Below are 17,819 nucleotides of genomic sequence, written 5' to 3' on the forward strand. Positions count from 1 at the left end.
TTGTGTGTGTTTGTCCTTGATGCAAACCCGCCTCCTTTGGTGAATGTAGTTCCCTGTAAGCCAATCCCTCTCACCCCTTCGACCACAGCTGGCATAGGAAATAAAGTCCCTATTGTTCTGAATCCATTCATTCTTTATTTATTAAAAAAAACTTGAGATCACTGACAACGCTGACTAGTAAAGGGTAGCCTGGGTGGGCTAGGGGAAGAGGGAAGGACAAGGCCACATTGCTTATTGAAGCCAACTACAAATCAAAGCTGTTTAAATGACAGCCTTCTGTTGCTTGGGCCATCCCCTGGAGTTGAGTGGATGGGTGCCCGGAGCCTCCCCCCATGTCCTTGGGCGTCTGGGTGAGGAGGATATGGAACTTGGTGAGGAGGGCAGGCGGTTACACAATGGATGTCATGGGGTTCTGAACTCTAGTTGCCTTTCCTGCAGCTCCATTAGATGCCTCATGATGTCCGTTTGCTCCCCCATTAGCTTCAGCATCTCCCCCTGTATGCTCCCTGAATGCTTTCCTGGCCTCTGCCACCTAATGCCTCCATGCATTCAGCTGTGCGGGAGGACTGCATGAGCTCTGAAAACATTTCATCGCAAATGTGGTTTTTTTTTTCACCTTCTAATTTGCGATCACCTCAGGGATGGAGTTGATACAGGGAGCACAGAAACATTTGCAGCTGCAGGTGGGGAAAAGAGAGAGCAGAACTGAAGAAGATACATTTCTGAGAACAAAAGGGAGACTCTTTCACAGTGAATCAATCAATTCACAGCAGACAGCACATGTGTTTTAGGTACAAGGTTGCATTTTGCCTTTTATATTGAGCACCTGTGGGTATGGTGACACATCACACAGGGCTGGGCAACAGAATTCAGTTTCCAGGCAGCCATGGTAAGCCAAAGAGTACGTGGAGTTGGCTTCTTCTGCGTTCATAACGTGGGCATGGTTTCAAACTGCAGCACCCTTCTTTCCCATAGCAACCAATGCCAGTTGGAGTTGCCATTTAAAAGGAGGGGCTATGGTTTTGGGGTGGATGTGCAGCGCATGCACACACGCACGTGGCTGTTCTCTGGGATGATCCCTTTTAGCCAAGCGCAAACAGCCCAGCATGACTAGGGTCTAATGTGCCAGGAATGACCAAACAGAGGGGATTACTCTTCCCTTACAAAAATTCCCCTATTTCAACCAGGTGACCATGAATGATATCACTCTCCTGAGGCTGACACAGAAAGATAAAGGCCGAATGTTGCTTGAATGCGACCAAAACCCAGGACCATTTGCTGCCATGCTTTGTGCTGCAGTGATTCCAGACTACTTGCTACTGGCTTGGTGTGGTAAAGTGTCCTACCATGGAGGATAAAGTAAGACAGCCCTCCCCAGAAACCTTCTGCAAAGGCTTTCAGAGTACATCCAGGCAAGCTTCGTGGAGATGTCTCTGGAGGATTCCCGCTCCATCCCCAAACACGTGAACAGATGTTTCCAGTAGCTGTACTGGCCGCAAATGCATCCCAATTATTCAGGGCAAATCAAACATTAAACACAATTGCTTTTAACCTCTGTAGTGTAGTTACAAATGTGCACTCACAAGAAGTGCCTTCTCCACCTTCAGAGTCCGGGAACAATTTGCCCTGGGAGGGTATTGGCTCCAGGGTGAGAAGTTCCTGGCTGCCGGGGAGAACGGATTCTCCGCTTGCCTGGTGCACATTCTCCTCCTCCTCCTCTTCCTCATCCACAAAGTCCTGCTCCATGTTGTGTGTGGCTGCCACCTTACAGGTGTCCATGGACAGTGGTGGTGTAGTGATAGGGTCCTACCCTACCACTAGCATGCAGCTGATCATAGAAGCGGCATGTCTAGGGCTCTGACCCAGAGTGACCATTTGCCTCCTTTTTGTTTTGGTAGGCTTGCCTGAGCTCCTTAATTTTCATGTGGCACTGCTGCATGTTCCTGGTATAACCTCTGCCCACTATGCCCTGTGGGATTTTAACATATATTGTGACAAAGTTCTTCCTCTACCTTGGTGGGTTCTGCGCTTATTGGCAGATTTGCTCACTTCAGTGATCTTCCCCTCTTGTGGAACCCACAGTCTGGGTCAGCTCCTCCTGTGTCTGATCAGGATTTGGGAGGCTTGGGCGGGGGGGGGGAACCCGGGCCCGCCCTCTACTCTGGGTTCCAGCCCAGGGCCCTGTGGATTGCAGCTGTTTATAGTGCCTCCTGTAGCAGCTGCATGAAAACTACAGCCCCCTGGGCTACTTCCCCATGGCCTCCAAACACCTTCTTTATCCTCACCACAGGACCTTCCTCCTGGTGTCTGATAATGCTTGTACTCCTCAATCCTCCAGCAGTACACTCTCTCACTCTCAGCTCCTTGCGCCTCTTGCTCCCAGCTCCTCGCACACACTCCTTCTCCTCTGGCTTCTTTCTGCCTGACTGGAGTGAGCTCCTTTTTAAACTCAGGTGCTCTGATTAGCCTGCCTTGATTGGCTACAGGTGTTCTAATTAAAGTAGCTATCTCCACTGCCTTCTAGAAAGATCTTAATTGGCCCCAGGTGCCTTGATTAACCTGGAGCAACTGCCATTTGGTTACCACAGTACTAGAGGTTTGTTTAGTCTAGGGCTAACATACCTGTTCCTCAGTACTTTACTATAGCCATCTGGCCTTGCCCCATCACACATGGTAATTTACCATCTGCTTGCATATGATCTGTTGCTGTTTTCTTCACATTTGCAGTTAACAATAGCATCCTGTTTGTTGTTGGAAAATGTAGGTGTACTTGAGCAGAGGTGCTGGAACAATTTGTATAGTGGGCGTGCTGAGAGACATTGAATCACACTGTAAACCCTGTATATAATGGAAACCACTTAAAGCGAGGGGGTGCAGTAGCACCCCTAGTGCAAGCACCTATGTACTTGAGTATGACAAAAAAAAATAAAGAGCTGCTTATCTCATAGGTTTAATATGTTCACTTGTTCTCCTCATCTCTCCAGAGAAATGAAAGACAAGAGTCCAGAAAAGATGAAAAGTATGCTACAAATCAGGCATATGAAAAGAGTACACAATATTTTGTCCTCTTGCTTTTCCCAACCCAATGTCATCTTGGAAGAATGTTCAGAGCATTATCATTTGTCTAATAGATGGCTAGAATTCTATGTTAAATCCCTTAGAGATCAAATGCATGGACACATGATAAAACATATTATATTTCCTCTTTTCGCTGACAACAGAATTTTCCAATGCCTAATTTTACTCGTATACTTTATTTAGTGGTACCTTTGAATTTAAGTGTGTGTTTGTGAAATAGTCAGCAGTCCGGGGCAGTTCCTTTACAGAAGCTTACCTGCTTCTTTGTATGACAATTTCTCTGAAAACATTTATACTCTACATAACCAAATGTCATATATTTATATCTCATTGGACCTGGTCCTGTGAGATGCTGAGCAGGGGTGAAAATAAAATTGAACTCTTCCTGGGTGCTGGCTCTGTCTCTCCCCTGACCAACCTCCCAGAAGGGGTGGGGCCTCAGGTGGAAGGGGCGGGGCTGGGGGACCAGAGTCCTTCAGCCAGCCCATCCGCACTGCCTGGCCCACGCCGCCAAGGGCTCCAGTGGTGATTTAAAGGGCCTGGGTCTCTGGCCCGAACCCTCCTATATCCACCTTCTCTCAGTGGCTACTGCCAATCTTCGTCTAGCCCCTTTACTCAGGGGCAAACTGCAGCCTGCAGTGGCCACTTATCATTGGCTAGGGGGTTGGACCTGCTGCCTTTCCCTGTAGCTCCAGAACCTCCTTAGGCCTTCCTGCCAGGCCTGAGCTCCACAGCTCAGCCTGCCCCTTCTCCAGCACTGCTCTGTCGAAAGTACCTTTTTCTCCTTCAGGCAGCCAGGTCCACCTCTCTCCAAAACTGGAGAGAGGCTGCCTTCTGGCCCTGCAGCCCTTTTATAGGGCCCAGCCTGGTCCTGATTGTCTGCCTCCCAGTCTTGTCTGATTGGCTCTCAGCCCCAGCCCTCTCCAAGGACTGGCTTTTAACCCTTTCAGGGCCGGAGCAGGGTGACTGCCTCGCTACACAAGGCTATAGCTGTGTGTCTGTTAATTTGCAAATCTTACGTACTTGCTCTTTTTAGACATGTTCTTTCATCCATCCCAGAATATTTTAATTTGGGAGCATTCTCAACTATATGTAGTTAAAATTAAGCTCTAGATTATATTGCTGATCAGTGCTCTGCGGTAGCATTTTCTGCAGGAAAAGCATTGGGTAGGGATGGTGTTTGGAGATGGTTAGTCTGAGACTACATGGCTCTATTAATTAAAGCCTATAACATTGAGGGGCAACAGAGGGATGGAGGCCAACTCCACAGCCCAGAGGCACCTCACACCTCCTCCGCGCTGCTCCATTTGCAGCATCGTTTCCCAGTCCCATTGGAAGAACTGGGAGCTATGCTTTGCTGCTTCCCTTGGTTAGGAAGGGAAGCTGGAGCTGCTGGGACCTTCTGTTCCCTTCTTTAGGCCTAGGAAGTGCATTGTTAGAGCTGGGTGGTTACAGGCAGCCACAGGAAGAAGTTGCGGGGCAGTAGAACAAGAGTACTCTGGGTCTGGCCTTTGTTTAAGTGGAGGACTGTGTGAGGAACAGAAAGGCCTAGAAGAGGGGAGGCTGGAGGAGCCACTGATGTTTGTTCTCTCTCCCTTAGGATGATCCAGGGTAAGGGGAGTTTGGAGCAAGGTGATTGTAATTTTTCCTTGAGCAAGTAAAGTTGAACTCTGATGCAGAGTAAATGGATGGAGGCCATCCCTATAGACCCAACTCACTGCTCTCACTGCCTGGTAGCCATGGCATTAGTTATGCTCCTTTCATGTTTTTAAGGCTTTTTCTAGGACCTAGGGCTGCAAACATTTACTTTTTGTTTTTCCTTAAGAGGAAAGTTTGAGTGCAGAAGTTGGTGACTTTGGTGCTCTTTGCCCCAGGCAAGTGAGATATGCTGTTATAGCATGCTAGCAGTTATTAGAGAGTTGCACTGTCTTCCTCAGCAATTATCTGGTTCCCTCACCAGGGATAAACTGTGGTTTCAGATTGGATTCAGGATTAGTGTCTCATAAAAGAGAGTGGCCCTCTTGTTGTTGTATTGTTGCCAAGGCAAGGGATGTGAGTCAGAAGAAAAGAAAAAAGGGATCTGACATTTTCTTTTTTAAGAAAAAAGTAATGTTACCTCTTTTCAACCTAAGCAGCTAGTCAAATTGTGGGGCTCTGGGGATTTTCCAGATGGAAGTAGAAATTGATAGTCAGTTACTCTCTTTGATGCAATCTTGTTTATTTACAAGAAATGCACAAAGTTCTGCTTCTCTGAATACAGGAGAAATCAAGAACAAAAGGAGCAGTATCTGAGCGTTCAGCCTCTGTAACCAGCAGACCCAGAAACCCCTTCTCTAAATTTTTCCGGGTTCATATTGTGCTCACGGGCTATTGCTTGGCTTTCTTGTTTTTTTGCCTCTCCCTCTCTCTCTGTCATCAGTCTGTGTGTTCTGCCTTTCTCTTCTTAGTGATGTTAAAGCATCAGCCAGTCTGCATTAGCAACAGTGCAGTGCCATTCTAGACGGTATCACTTGAGAATCAGTACTTCAGGGAATGGTGTCAAAAATGTGATGTGGCTGCCACTGTTTGGAAGGGATGCAGATAGCAAAATACTTCTACTGCAGTACGACAGTTGTATACCAATCAAATGGAAGTAACATTGTGGAGGATTAGGCCCTTGCCATCTTTGTAACCGTGAAGCCTTCCAATCCAAACAGGAGGCCTCTAGTTTCCTTGGAGAGCCCACATCTCACACTCTTTCCATTCAGGCTCCTGTTTTGGGATCACCTGCCAGACAAAAGAGTGAGCAGTACATTCCCTGAAAAGGTTCTTGAAACATTCACAGCTGCTGCTGGCCCAGCAGTAAGAGACAGGGCTTACAAGGCTTGAGAACTGAATTTTGGTGTCCTGCAATGCAGCACACTGTCATTAGACTACTGGGCTGAGCCCCAGCCCATCTTAATGCTGGAGTCAGTTGGCCTCCTTAATACAGAAATGTTCTTCATTTTACAGCTATTGTGCATGCCATAGCTGCTTCAAAGGCTCCCTCTGCTGGGTGTTCAGAATACTTCATTATGAGATTTCAAAACAAAGCCTTTTGATAGTACGGCATGAATTTCAATTACTATTTTTGACATTGTTATAAAATATTTCAAGAAATATATGGTTGAAATCATTTAGATCCTTTTATTAGAGTAACATCAGGGAGAGATTTGATCAAGAAATATATGGTTGAAATCATTTAGATCCTTTTATTAGAGTAACATCAGGGAGAGATTTGATCTGTTAAGTCTATAGCCAGTAACTTTTACCTGCATAAAACAAGGCTTCTGGTATAATACAATAAATGCAAATGTTACATTCTAGAACAGTGGTTTTCAACCATTTTTTCATTTACAGACCCCTAAAAAATTTCAAATGAGGTGCAGACCTCTTTGAAAATCTTAGACATAGTCTGCCAACACCTGATGGCCCATGAACCAGAGGTTGAAAATCACTGTTCTAGAACTATTAAATAATAATACTTGGCACTTACGTTGTGCTTTTTGTCATAAATGTACACAATGCAGTACAACAATATAGTTGTAACAAAACAAATAAGGTTCTCATTCCTAGGCGCTTACAGTGTTAAGGCAGCAGGTATGATACACTGTACTATATAGTAGTGTTTCTCAGGCGGAGAGTCGTAACCCCCAAATGCAGTCATAAAGGTCATGAGTGGTTGAAAAGTATATTACAATCTTAAGCAAAGCAAATCTCTCTTCCCCCACTCCTCACGAATGCTTACCCTTCAAGGTAAGTATTCTCTATCAACCTCTATGCATGCGCATGTGTGCATGCACACACACACACAAATGAGCTAGGCTTAACGTCGTCCTGATACTTTTTTTTTTTTTTTTTTTTTTTTTTTTTACTCATATGGTACTGTATAAGGGAATCATGAAAATGTTTGACTTTGAATAAAGAGTGTCTAACCTGAAAGGGTGAGAAATTCTACCATGTGGTAATAAACAGCCAGAAGGGGTGAATGGTCATTATAGACCAAACAATTCCCGGTGGGTTTTTTAGTAGGGTTTTATTTATTTACTGAATGAGATGCTTGGCTTAAATTAGTTGGGAACCTGTTGCTAAACACGGGGTGTCTTCATGAAAGGAGACAGGTACTCTGGACTGACAAAATAGACAGATGAAGAGACTATGGACCAAGCATAGTTAAGTCCTTAAATGGTGTATTTAAGGGTGATTTGAGAAAATAAGAGCTATGGGAGATCACTTCATCCATCACCAGAAAACAGTAGCTGTTTAACAGCATGCAGCAACGTTACTCAATGTTTCAGAAGAGAAAAAAAGTCTTTCCTGTTTAACTGAAATTGCGAGGAAAACGTAGGCAGGCAGATTATAATGATCTGCATTGAAATGTAGTGAGGATATTAAGATTAACACATCTACTGTTATTAAATATCCTATAGAACTTTTTATATCCGCATAAATCTAATCTGAAAAATAGCACCTGCAGAAGTGCAATGCTTCTTACTGCCTTTCAGCTATTACCTTAAAGGGAATAATGCCACCTACTGAATGACCAACATGTATTAAACGTGACAGCCTTTGAAGTGGCCTGGGAAAAACAGTTTACCAGAATTACAACTACCTCAAAGACAAGGATTTGTATGGATTACGAGAGCATTTCCCTACTGGCCTTATTTTTTTCACCATCAAAGCATCTCACAGATGATTTGGAGTTGGTTGGAGTTGGTATACAGTTTATCCTTCCTAACAATTTGCAATTGGTGCTTCTGGCTATTTTTTTGCTGGCTCAAAGGAAAATCACAAATAAAATGCAATACTACAGTAATTCCCCCCTCAAAAAATACATTAAGATAGAGTTAAGGTTGGGCGCATATATCAATAATTTAGGATAAAAACATTACAGAGATGTATTTTCCCAGACAATTGTGAGCCGAGATTAAATTTAAAAGAAATTGAAGTGTGTTAAGGTATGGAAATGCACATTAAGTAACCCAAGCATGCTTAATTCTGCCCTGTAATAATACCATGCAATGATCATATGGTTGTGTTTGAGGTCCAGGATTAAATGACATTTTTTTTTTTTTAAGACACTGTGATGGAGGATCTGGGGACATGCCCTAATTCATATTTCTTTTCAAAAGAAAAATTGTTTAGGGATTTTAACACAAGCTAACTGACACTAAGAGTAGTTATCAATGGTTTACTGTTGAACTTGGAGGACGTATCCAATGGGCTCCGCAGAGGTCAGTTCTGTGTCCAGTACTAGTCAATATTTTCATTAATGACTTGGATAATGCAGTGGAGAGTATGCTTATGAAATTTGCAGATGATGCCAAGGTGGGAGGGATTGTAAGCTCTTTGGAGGACAGGATTAGAATTCAAAATGACCTCGACAAATTGGAGAATTGGTCTGAAATAAACAAGATGAAATTCAGTAATGCCAAGTGCAAAGTACTTCACTTAGGAAGAAAAGAAATCAAATGAGCAGCTACAAAATGGGGAATACATGGCTGGGCAGTAATACCACTGAAAAGGATCTGGGGCGGGGTAATCAATTAGTTTTTGTCAAAGTCCAGATTTCATGATGAAGGCCCAGACTCCAGAGAAAATAATAAAAAAAACCCAACAATAATAATAAAGTAAATTTAAAAGATTTGGGGCTCTGTTCAAAAGAATCTGGCAGTCCAGACTGGGCCCACGGTCCACCTGTTGACTACTCCTCATCTGGGGGTTATAGTGGATTACAAATTGAATATGAGTCAACAGTGTGATGCAGTTGTGAAAAAGACTTTCATAATTTTGGCATGTTTTAACCAGGATGTCATATGTTAGACCAGGGAGGTAATTATCTTGCTCTACACTGCACTGGCGAGGCCTCGGCTGGAGTACTTTGTACAGTTCTGGGCATGCCAGTTTAAGAAAGATGTGGACAAATTGGAGAGAGTCCGGAGGAGAGCAACAAAAATAAGAGGTTTAGAAAACCTGACCTCTGAGGAAAAATTAAAAAACCTGGGCATATTTAGTGTTGAGAAAAGAAGACGGGGGGAGGGGGGGACCTGATGATAATCTTCAAATATGTTAATGGCTGTTACTAAGAGTACTCTGTGTCTACTGAAGGCAGGACAACATGAAATCTGCTTAATCTATACTAAGAGAGATTTAGGTTAGAAATATTAGGAAAAGCTTTCTAACTATAAGCATAGGGTACGTCTACACTACAGCATAATTTTGAATTAACTTAAGCTGGTTTTATTAAACAGATACTATAAAATCGATTGCACGCGGCCACACTAGGCTCATTAATTTGGCAGTGTGCGTCCATGGTCCGAGGCTAGCATCGATTTCCAGAGCGTTGCACTGTGGGTAGCTATCACTATAACTATCCGGCCAACAACTTCGATTTGCGGCCACACTAACCCTAAATCGATATGTTAATATCGATTTTAGCGTTACTCCTCTCGTTGAGGAGGAGTACAGAAATCTATTTAAAGAGCTCTTTAAATCGATATAAAGTGCATTGTAGTGTGGACAGGTACAGCGTTAAATTGATTTAACGCTGTTAAAATCGATTTAACTGCTTAGTGTGGACCAGGCCATAGTTAAGCTCTAGAATGGCCTTCCAAGGGTGTTTGTGGAATCTCTGTCATTGGAGGTTTTTAAGAACAGGTTAGACAAACATCTGTCAGGGATGGTTTATGTATACCTGGCACCACCTCATTTTAGGGGGCTGGACTTGATGACCTCTTGAGGTCTCTACCAGCCCTTCATTTCTATGATTGTATGATAATCACAAAACTGAAAAGAATTCAGAGCCATTAGTGCAAATGCAGTGAACCTAAGGTGACTAGTTCTAAACACTAACAAAAAATGAGTGAAGTCTATGATTATTAATAACCTTATTCATTTGTATTGCAGTAACACTAAAAAACTCTGATCAGGGTTCTGTTGTGCAAGGGGGTGTACAAATATCACAGTCACTTTGAGCAGTTTGTAGCAGAGAATACTTTATTTGGGTACAAGTGAGGTAACAGAGAGAGATTTTTCCAACCATTTTCTTCCTGTCGAGGCCTAAATAACACCAACTATATTCGCCTCATTTTGCTCATCCGACAAGGGTGCATGGCTTTTCAAGAACATTGCCTGCATACTTGACAGTTCAAAAAGCATTCTTTAAAATGAAGAGCTCATTATAAGTCCTATAGCACAAGTAGTTTATTTGAGACAAGCAATGGTAAGGCTATCATTAGTTTTTATTTCTGTTACTAGTCCTGTCAGGATTCATTATATTCTTCTTTTATTTCTCTGCCTCTTGGTGTCACTTTTCTCTCTATTTCTCTCTTCACAAGAGGGGAAAAAGGATTAGTTGTGAAATGCTTTTTTCCTACAGACTATGCCTGAATTAATGATTCAAGCAATTAAAATGCCTAGAAATGAACCTTTCTTAGCTTCCTTAGTGAAGGTCAGCCAGTAACAGATGTGAGTGGTAGAGAGGAAATTGCTAATGAACACAGGAAAGTGCATATCAGTAGAGCCCTAATTAAGAAAATGTAAAACAGATTCCTAATTCACTACTGAGATGCAAAGTCAGTTCTTGAAAAAGTACATGTCCTATGAAACAAATTAATAGGTAGCCAACTTTTCCTTCTAATGCTGTAATGTGGGCTATCATCCAATTATTTACGAATCAATAAACACAAGGCAGCTTTGACCTGCTTGTGGTGATAAAGCATTGCAAACAGCTACCCTCTAACCAGCTGTACAACCACTAACCACTTTATTTTCAGTAATGTTGCCTTGAGATAAGAGGCATGCACCCAGACATGTTGTGTGATAGGATGTTCCTTAACCCAAGTGTCTCCTATACCAACACTTAATCCTCAGCTACAACCACAAATGAAACAAGCAAGAAAATTTAATGCACCTTCCTCCAATTTAATACCTTCTCCCTTTCCTCTTGTGTTATGTTGCTTAAAAGCTCCTTACATGTTGTTCCTTATGCCTGGAACAGCCTGTCAGCATTCATCCACCAAGCCCCCTTGCTCCTCCTTAGAATCCACTTCTTCTAAGAATCTCTCCTTTCTCATCATTAGTAACTGCACACTCTCCATTCCCTGAGCTGTTGTATTGTGTCTCATCTTCTGCTTGTTAATCACATTTCACTTAGACTGTAAAATCTTTGGAAGAGAGAGAATCTCTCTTTCATTGGGCCTTACTCTGATCCTATTGAAATCCATGGGAATTTTGTCACTGACTTAATTGACGCAGGATTTAGGCCTGTATGTGAGACGTTGTGTAATCCTACCACACTATATAAATGATTGTTATTGTTAATAACATTACTGTATACATTATACATGCACACAGAGGCAATGCTCTAATATATGTGCCAGGATGAAAAAAAGAGAGCTGTATGACTTTTAAAAGGGAAAATTGTTATAACAGTCTGTCTCTTTTGGTGTTTTCTGCTTAGATGTTGACCCCAGTGCAGATCAGATCAATTTGCCAGGCTATATTAGAATCTGGGAAGCAGTATGCTGTGAAGAAGAGGAAACCATGCCCACTCATGTACTCTTATTATGGAACAGAATACCTTGGTGAGTAGAACACAGCAACCGCTTAGAAACCAAGGCATTGCTTTGACACCAAGGTAATAGACTACTTAGAAACAAGATATTGGCAGGCAAACAATGTGTACAGTCTGCTTTTCCTAACTAACAAATGGTCATACAGGTAAATGGACAGATATTGTATGTGGGCCACTAAAATGAATGTAGTGACTAGTGCTAGTCATACACTGCATATTGCCACTAGGCTCCAATATTTCCCTTCTGCAGAAAAACTTGTAATAAGGAAAAAATCCATAAACTTTGTGAGATTCCTCACTGAGTTGGCGCCTTTGCTTCTTTGAAGCGAGGAGTTTGCAGCTGTTATGTATTTGTGAAATGCAATAGAAAAATGTTTTATCTGCGCTTTAATTTTCATTACTCTCAAATGTTGCTACTCTGTAGTGAGATGGGTGAATTCATACTGAGTTCTTCTTTAAATTTAGGAATCTGAAAGATGTAAGTGGTAACAAATCTTTGAGTTGCATGTATAAGACCTGTACTCAACACAATATTATAACTGTCAAAACAAGACAGGCAGGGCCGGCTCCAGGCACCAGCATTCCAAGCAGGTGCTTGGGGTAGCAATCTGCAAGGAGCAGCAGTCCGTGTGTTTTTGCCGCCCCAAGCAGCACGCTGAATTGCCGCCGCGGACGGTGGGGGCAGTCCATGTGCCGTTGGGGCAGTCCATGTGCCGTTAGGGCGGCACATGCATTTCCACAGCAGCGGCAATTCGGCTGCAGCTTCTATGTTCAGCTGCCTGCAGCGGCAATTCACTGACAGCTTCTGTCTTCAGACGGAAGACAGAATCTGCGAATTGCTGCTGCCGTGGAAATATACGTGCCACCCTAACGGCACACGGACTGCCCTCCCACCGTCTGCGGTGGCAATTCGGTGTGCTGTTTGGGGCGGCAAAAACACTAGAGCCGGCCCTGAAGACAGGACACCCATCTGCACCACACAAAAATTATTTCCAGTAGAGAGATGCAGTGTGATGGATCTGTGAGCAAAAATAATTCTTCTTTTAACCATTCCTGTTCTTTACAGGTGCAGCCCATGGCCTTTCATCCATCCTTCAGATGCTGCTGTCCTATTACGAGTACCTTCAGCCTGCAGATCAGGAGCTTGTATGGCAGAGCATTGACTTTCTTATGGACCAAGAACAGAACAGCAACTGGCCTCCTGAACTGGGAGAGACAATTAAGCGGGAGAGTGAGCTTGTGCACTGGTGTCATGGAGCTCCAGGTCCTTTTCATATTGATGCTGTGAAGTAGCCAGATGTTACCAATTACAATGCTTTTCACACTAAGTGATTCCATTGAGGAAATAACGTCAGGTCAAATTTTACTGATTTTACCATTTATGTCAAGCAGAAAAATTGTTTATGCTTTTTTCAGTTAAGTTTTTTTTTTGTTTATTACTGAAGTGGGTGGAAGATCAGGCAATGAAGGAAGTTCCCAAAACTCTTTGAGGTACTTTCAAATATGTTGTTACAAAAGCCATTAAAATCCAATAGTACAATATGTCACCTGATGACCTAGCTGTAATGCCCTGTACTCTCATACAAGAAGCCCAAGTATGAACTCTGTATTCCAAGCCCTTGCTCCCATGTATAGCAGGGACTTCAGTGCATGATATATATGAGTTACAAGGCAAGTCCTGGTTGGCTGGAGGGTGAAGGTGGCCTTAGTGTACTGAAAGGGGCACAGCCAGTACCAGACTTAGTATTTATGGGTGGGCTTGGAAAAGTTTTTTGCCTCTTCTCCTCAAACATAGCCTATTTCTGTCTGTTGCTATTGTACACTTATGCACAGATCTGACCTAAGGATTTTTTTATGGGAAGGGAAGTAGCAAATATGTCCAATGGCTGGAGATGGAACACCTACATGGGGAAATGCCTCTGGAAATCTCCATTACATGCGTCTGACGAAATGGGTATTCACCCACAAAAGCTTATGCTCCAATACATCTGTTAGTGTATAAGGTGCCACAGGACTCTTTGTTGCTTTCTACATGGGGAAGGCTCTGAGTTGCTCTAGAGAATTCTTTTCCAGGTATCTGCCTGGTGGGTCTTACCGACATGCTCAGGGTCTAACTGATCACTGTATTTGGGGTTGGGAAAGAATAGGCAGAGACCTAGTGGGGGTGTATGGGGAGGGGAGTGTTCACCTTCCTCTGGAGCCTGGGGCACGGGTCATTTGCAGCTTTACACTAGTGTAAATGGTGGATTCTCTGTAACTTGAAGTCTTTGAACCATGATTTTAGGACTTCAGTACCTCAGCCAGAGGTTAGGGGTCTATTACAGGAGTGGGTAGGTGAGATTCTGTGGCCTGCAATGTGTAGGTCAGACTAGATGATCATGATGGTCCCTTCTGGTCTTAAAGTCTATGAGTCTATGAGTATGCAAAATGTTAATTGTGGAATTTCCCCAAATTCAAGAGCTCTGGGGAGGAGGGGAAGCTTCTGTCTGAGTTCCATGCTGACTCCAGTTGAGGCTCTCACTCTTGCTTTAGCAGTGTTTGCTTGTGCTGTTGTATATTGAAATTACTTCCCAGCAGGACATAGTGACCTAACTGTTCTTACTGGCTTTGTAACCTACACCTAGGCGATAGCAGCAAAAATGGATACAGTGCTCCAGTACCGTTCATTTTGTTAAACAAAGTTCAGGAGCAGAGATCCATGTATTTTAAATGTCTTCTTTTCAAATTGCAAACAGTGCAACATGATTAGAGCCCTTAACTGTGCATTCTGCCAAAGCTTTATCTTTTTCCTGACATGTAGGGAGTGAAGGTCCCTTTTCCCTGCCAGATCCTTCTCTGTGGGTGAAAGGAAGTGAAGCCAGCTTTGTTCAGTTAATTTCTCTCTTGGAAAGAAATAAATTTAGACTCTAATGGGAGTTTGGCCCACTGTGTGTGTGCTGGTGATATCTGTGTGGCAGAGGCCCCTTTGGCAGGCTCACCCGTCCTCTGCCCACTAATCCATCTCCTGGCCAGTACTTCTAACAATACAAACCATGAAGAAATTTCAAACGGCCACAGTCTCTCATTACGGAACAGCCAACTGGATGAAAGTTTCTTGCTTCCTCCTCAAAGGCGAATATTTCCCCACAAAATTATATGAGTTTGTGGTGCAAGATGGGGCAGTATTTAGTCCTGTCCCAGGGACCGATTGATAGTCTGCTACCTCACAACACAGCAGGGCTAGAACTGGATGATTTATACCATTAGAAAACAGGGGCTTTCCAGTGGGTACAGCACTTACTCTCAGCCATCGGAACATCAAGATATCAAAATTGGGATGTTTAATGGAAAGTTATTTGAGGTAATTTTTAGAGCCTTCTAAATATTCTGATTTTCCGTTCCCTCGGAGTCCTCTATGTTGTGCCCTTCATCATCATGACTAATGCAGCCATTACTCAATACCACACCACTATATATTTTGTAAGTGTCACTGAGAGCTATTTTAAATAGGTTTTCTGAGATTCAAATTTTTAAAAAATTCAGGCTGTATTTGTATCCCTTCTCATGTAGCATCTGTCTTTTAGTTACTGTGAATCCAACTGCACAGTGATCACATGGAGATTATAACTAATAAAACTGAATCACCTCTAAAAATGACTTTAAATGGCTTTTTCATACATAAAAAGGAAATGACTGACAGCCAGCATCTCAGGATCTGCCAGGGCTAGAATAAACTGCAATGTGTCCCATTGGAAAGGGGGTTAGTTCTCATTTCTAGGGCCTGGTCCACACTACACGTTTAAACCAAATTTAGCAGGTTTAAACCTATTTAACCTTGCACCCGTCCACACAACAAGGCCCTTAATATCAATATAAAGGGCTCTTTAAGCTGGTTTCTGTACTTCTCCCCAACGAGAGGAGTAGCGCTGAAATCGTTATTACCATATCGGATTAGGGTTAGTGTGGCCGCAAATCGACGGTATTGGCCTCCAGGCGGTATCCCACAGTGCACCATTGTGACCGCTCTGGAAAGCAATCTGAACTTGGATGCACTGGCTAGGTAGACAGGAAAAGCCCTGCGAACTTTTGAATTTCATTTCCTGTTTGCCCAGCGTGGAGCTCTGATCAGCACAGGTGGCGATGCAGTCCCAAATCCAAAAACAGCTCCAGCATGGACCATACGAGAGATACTGGATCTGATCGCTGTATGGGGAGACAAATCTGTTCTACCAGAGCTCTGTTACAGAAGATGAAATGCCAAAGCATTTGAAAAAAATCTCCAGGCTATGATACAGAGTCCACAGCACAGTGCTGTGTGACAAGCATAATGGAAAGCCAAAGAATCAAATGGATGCTCATGGAGGGAGGGAGGGGGGCCTGAGGACTCCAGCTATCCCACAGTCCCCGCAGTCTCCGAAAAGTATTTGCTTTCTTGGCTGAGCTCCCAATGCCTGTAGGGTCAAACACATTGACCGGGGTGGTTCAGGGTATATCTCGTCAATTTACCCCCCCGCACCTAGTGAAAGAAAAGGGAAGAAAATCGTTTCTTGACTTTTTTCAATGTCACCCTATGTCTACTGCATGCTGCTGGTAGACGCGGTGCTACGGCACTGAACAGCAGCATCCTCTCCCCTCCCCTCCCCTCCCCTCCCCGGTGGCAGACAGTACAGTACAAAAGGACTGATAGCCGTCCTCGTCATCATCCTGTGAGTGCTCCTGGCTGGCCTCAGGTGAAGTCAGCTGGGGGCGCCTGGGTAAAAATAGGAATGACTTCCGGTCATTCCCGGCAGATGGTACAGAACGGCTGGTAACTGTCTTCATCGTGGCAACTGGGGGCTGAGCTCCATCAGCTCCCCCCTTTCATGTCTAAAGAAAGGATTCTGTACTCCTTGACTATCATAGCAGCTGGAGGCTGCCTCCCCCTCATTTTATCTCACTAAAAACTCAGTGTTTCTTATTCCTGCATTCTTTATTACTTCATCACACAAATGGGGGGACACTGCCACGGTAGCCCAGGAAGGCTGGGGGAGGAGGGAAGCAATGGGTGGGATTGTTGCAGGGGCACCTCCCGTGAATGGCATGCAGCTCATCATTTCTGCGGGATCTGACACAGAGCGGCTGTGCTCTCTGGTTCTCTGATACGCTGGTTCTCTAGTACACTTGCCCCATATTCTAGGCAGGACTGACTCTATTTTTAGATAAAACATAAAGGAGGGAATGACCCGGCGCATCATTCCCATTTTTGTCTTTGCGCCCCTAGCCGACCTCAGCGAAGGCCAGCCAGGAGCACCCATGACAGCAGCAGATGGTACAGAATGACTGATAACCGTCATCTCATCGCCAATTTACAATGGCATGGCAGACGGTACAGAACGACTGGTAACCGTCTCTGCTACCTTGCAAAGGCAAATGAATGCTGCTGTGTAGCACTGCAGTACCGCCTCTTTCAGCGGTATCCAGTACACATACAGTGACAGTGACAAAAGGGAAAACGGGCTCCATGGTTGCCATGCTATGGCATCTGCCAGGGCAATCCAGGGAAAAAGGGCGCGAAATGATTGTCTGCTGTTGCTTTCACGGAGGAAGGAAAGAGTGACGACATTTACCCAGAATCACCCGTGACACTGTTTTTGCACCATCATGCTTTGGGATGTCAACCCAGAATTCCAATGAGTGGGGGAGACTGCAGGGACTGTGGGATAGCTACAGGCTAGCTACCCACAGTGCAACACTCCAGAAATCGACGCTAGCCTCAATACATGGACGCAAACTGCCAAATTATTGTGCTTTGTGTGGCCGCGTGCACTCGACTTTGTACAATCTGTTTTACAAAACCGGTCTATGTAAAATCGGAATAATTCTGTAGTGTAGACGTATCCTAGCTCTGTAGAAACAAGAACTACTGGGTCTTAAACCTGTCATCGTTGCAAGACTAATTTTTGCCCATCCTTGGTCTTGGGTCAGTGTGTATTGGTGGGGGAACTCCACATCTTTGGGAGAGAAGAAAATGTCTTGTCTTGTGGCTAGCTGGTTTAAACACAAAAATGTGGCTGCTGTTTTAAGCTGCTCAGGGGGTTGAAATGTTAGTCCTGGAATGAGATGGCTAGTAGAGTGACTGCATGTGAGGCCTTTAAAGGTGCATGATAAGTTGCATTTATCACATGACTCA

The 17,819-nt window shown here is 43.9% G+C and overlaps 1 protein-coding gene and 1 long non-coding RNA gene across 6 annotated transcripts in view; one reads left to right on the forward strand and one right to left on the reverse strand.

Moving 5' to 3' along the window:
• LANCL3 (LanC like 3) overlaps positions 1 to 17,819 on the forward strand; it is a 35,119-nt gene that overhangs the window by 12,826 nt on the left and 4,474 nt on the right. Inside the window, exons 2-3 of the mRNA XM_030575740.1 lie at positions 11,558 to 11,681; positions 12,738 to 12,935. Of these exons, the coding sequence (XP_030431600.1) occupies positions 11,558 to 11,681; positions 12,738 to 12,935 (322 nt within the window). The remainder of the gene's footprint in view (positions 1 to 11,557; positions 11,682 to 12,737; positions 12,936 to 17,819) is intronic.
• LOC115657666 overlaps positions 1 to 17,819 on the reverse strand; it is a 39,858-nt gene that overhangs the window by 5,245 nt on the left and 16,794 nt on the right. For 2 of the 5 annotated variants that reach the window (XR_004002025.1, XR_004002026.1), the window contains one exon: positions 5,280 to 5,844. The exons of 1 other annotated variant lie outside the window; for it this stretch is intronic. This is a non-coding gene — a long non-coding RNA (uncharacterized LOC115657666). Of the gene's footprint in view, positions 1 to 5,279; positions 5,845 to 12,802; positions 12,954 to 17,819 lie in introns of those variants that run through there. 2 more of the 5 variants (XR_004002028.1, XR_004002027.1) reach the window with 2 other exon arrangements.

This window comes from Gopherus evgoodei, chromosome 1 (genome assembly GCF_007399415.2).
Source record: "Gopherus evgoodei ecotype Sinaloan lineage chromosome 1, rGopEvg1_v1.p, whole genome shotgun sequence".
NCBI classification, from domain to species: Eukaryota; Metazoa; Chordata; order Testudines; family Testudinidae; genus Gopherus; species Gopherus evgoodei.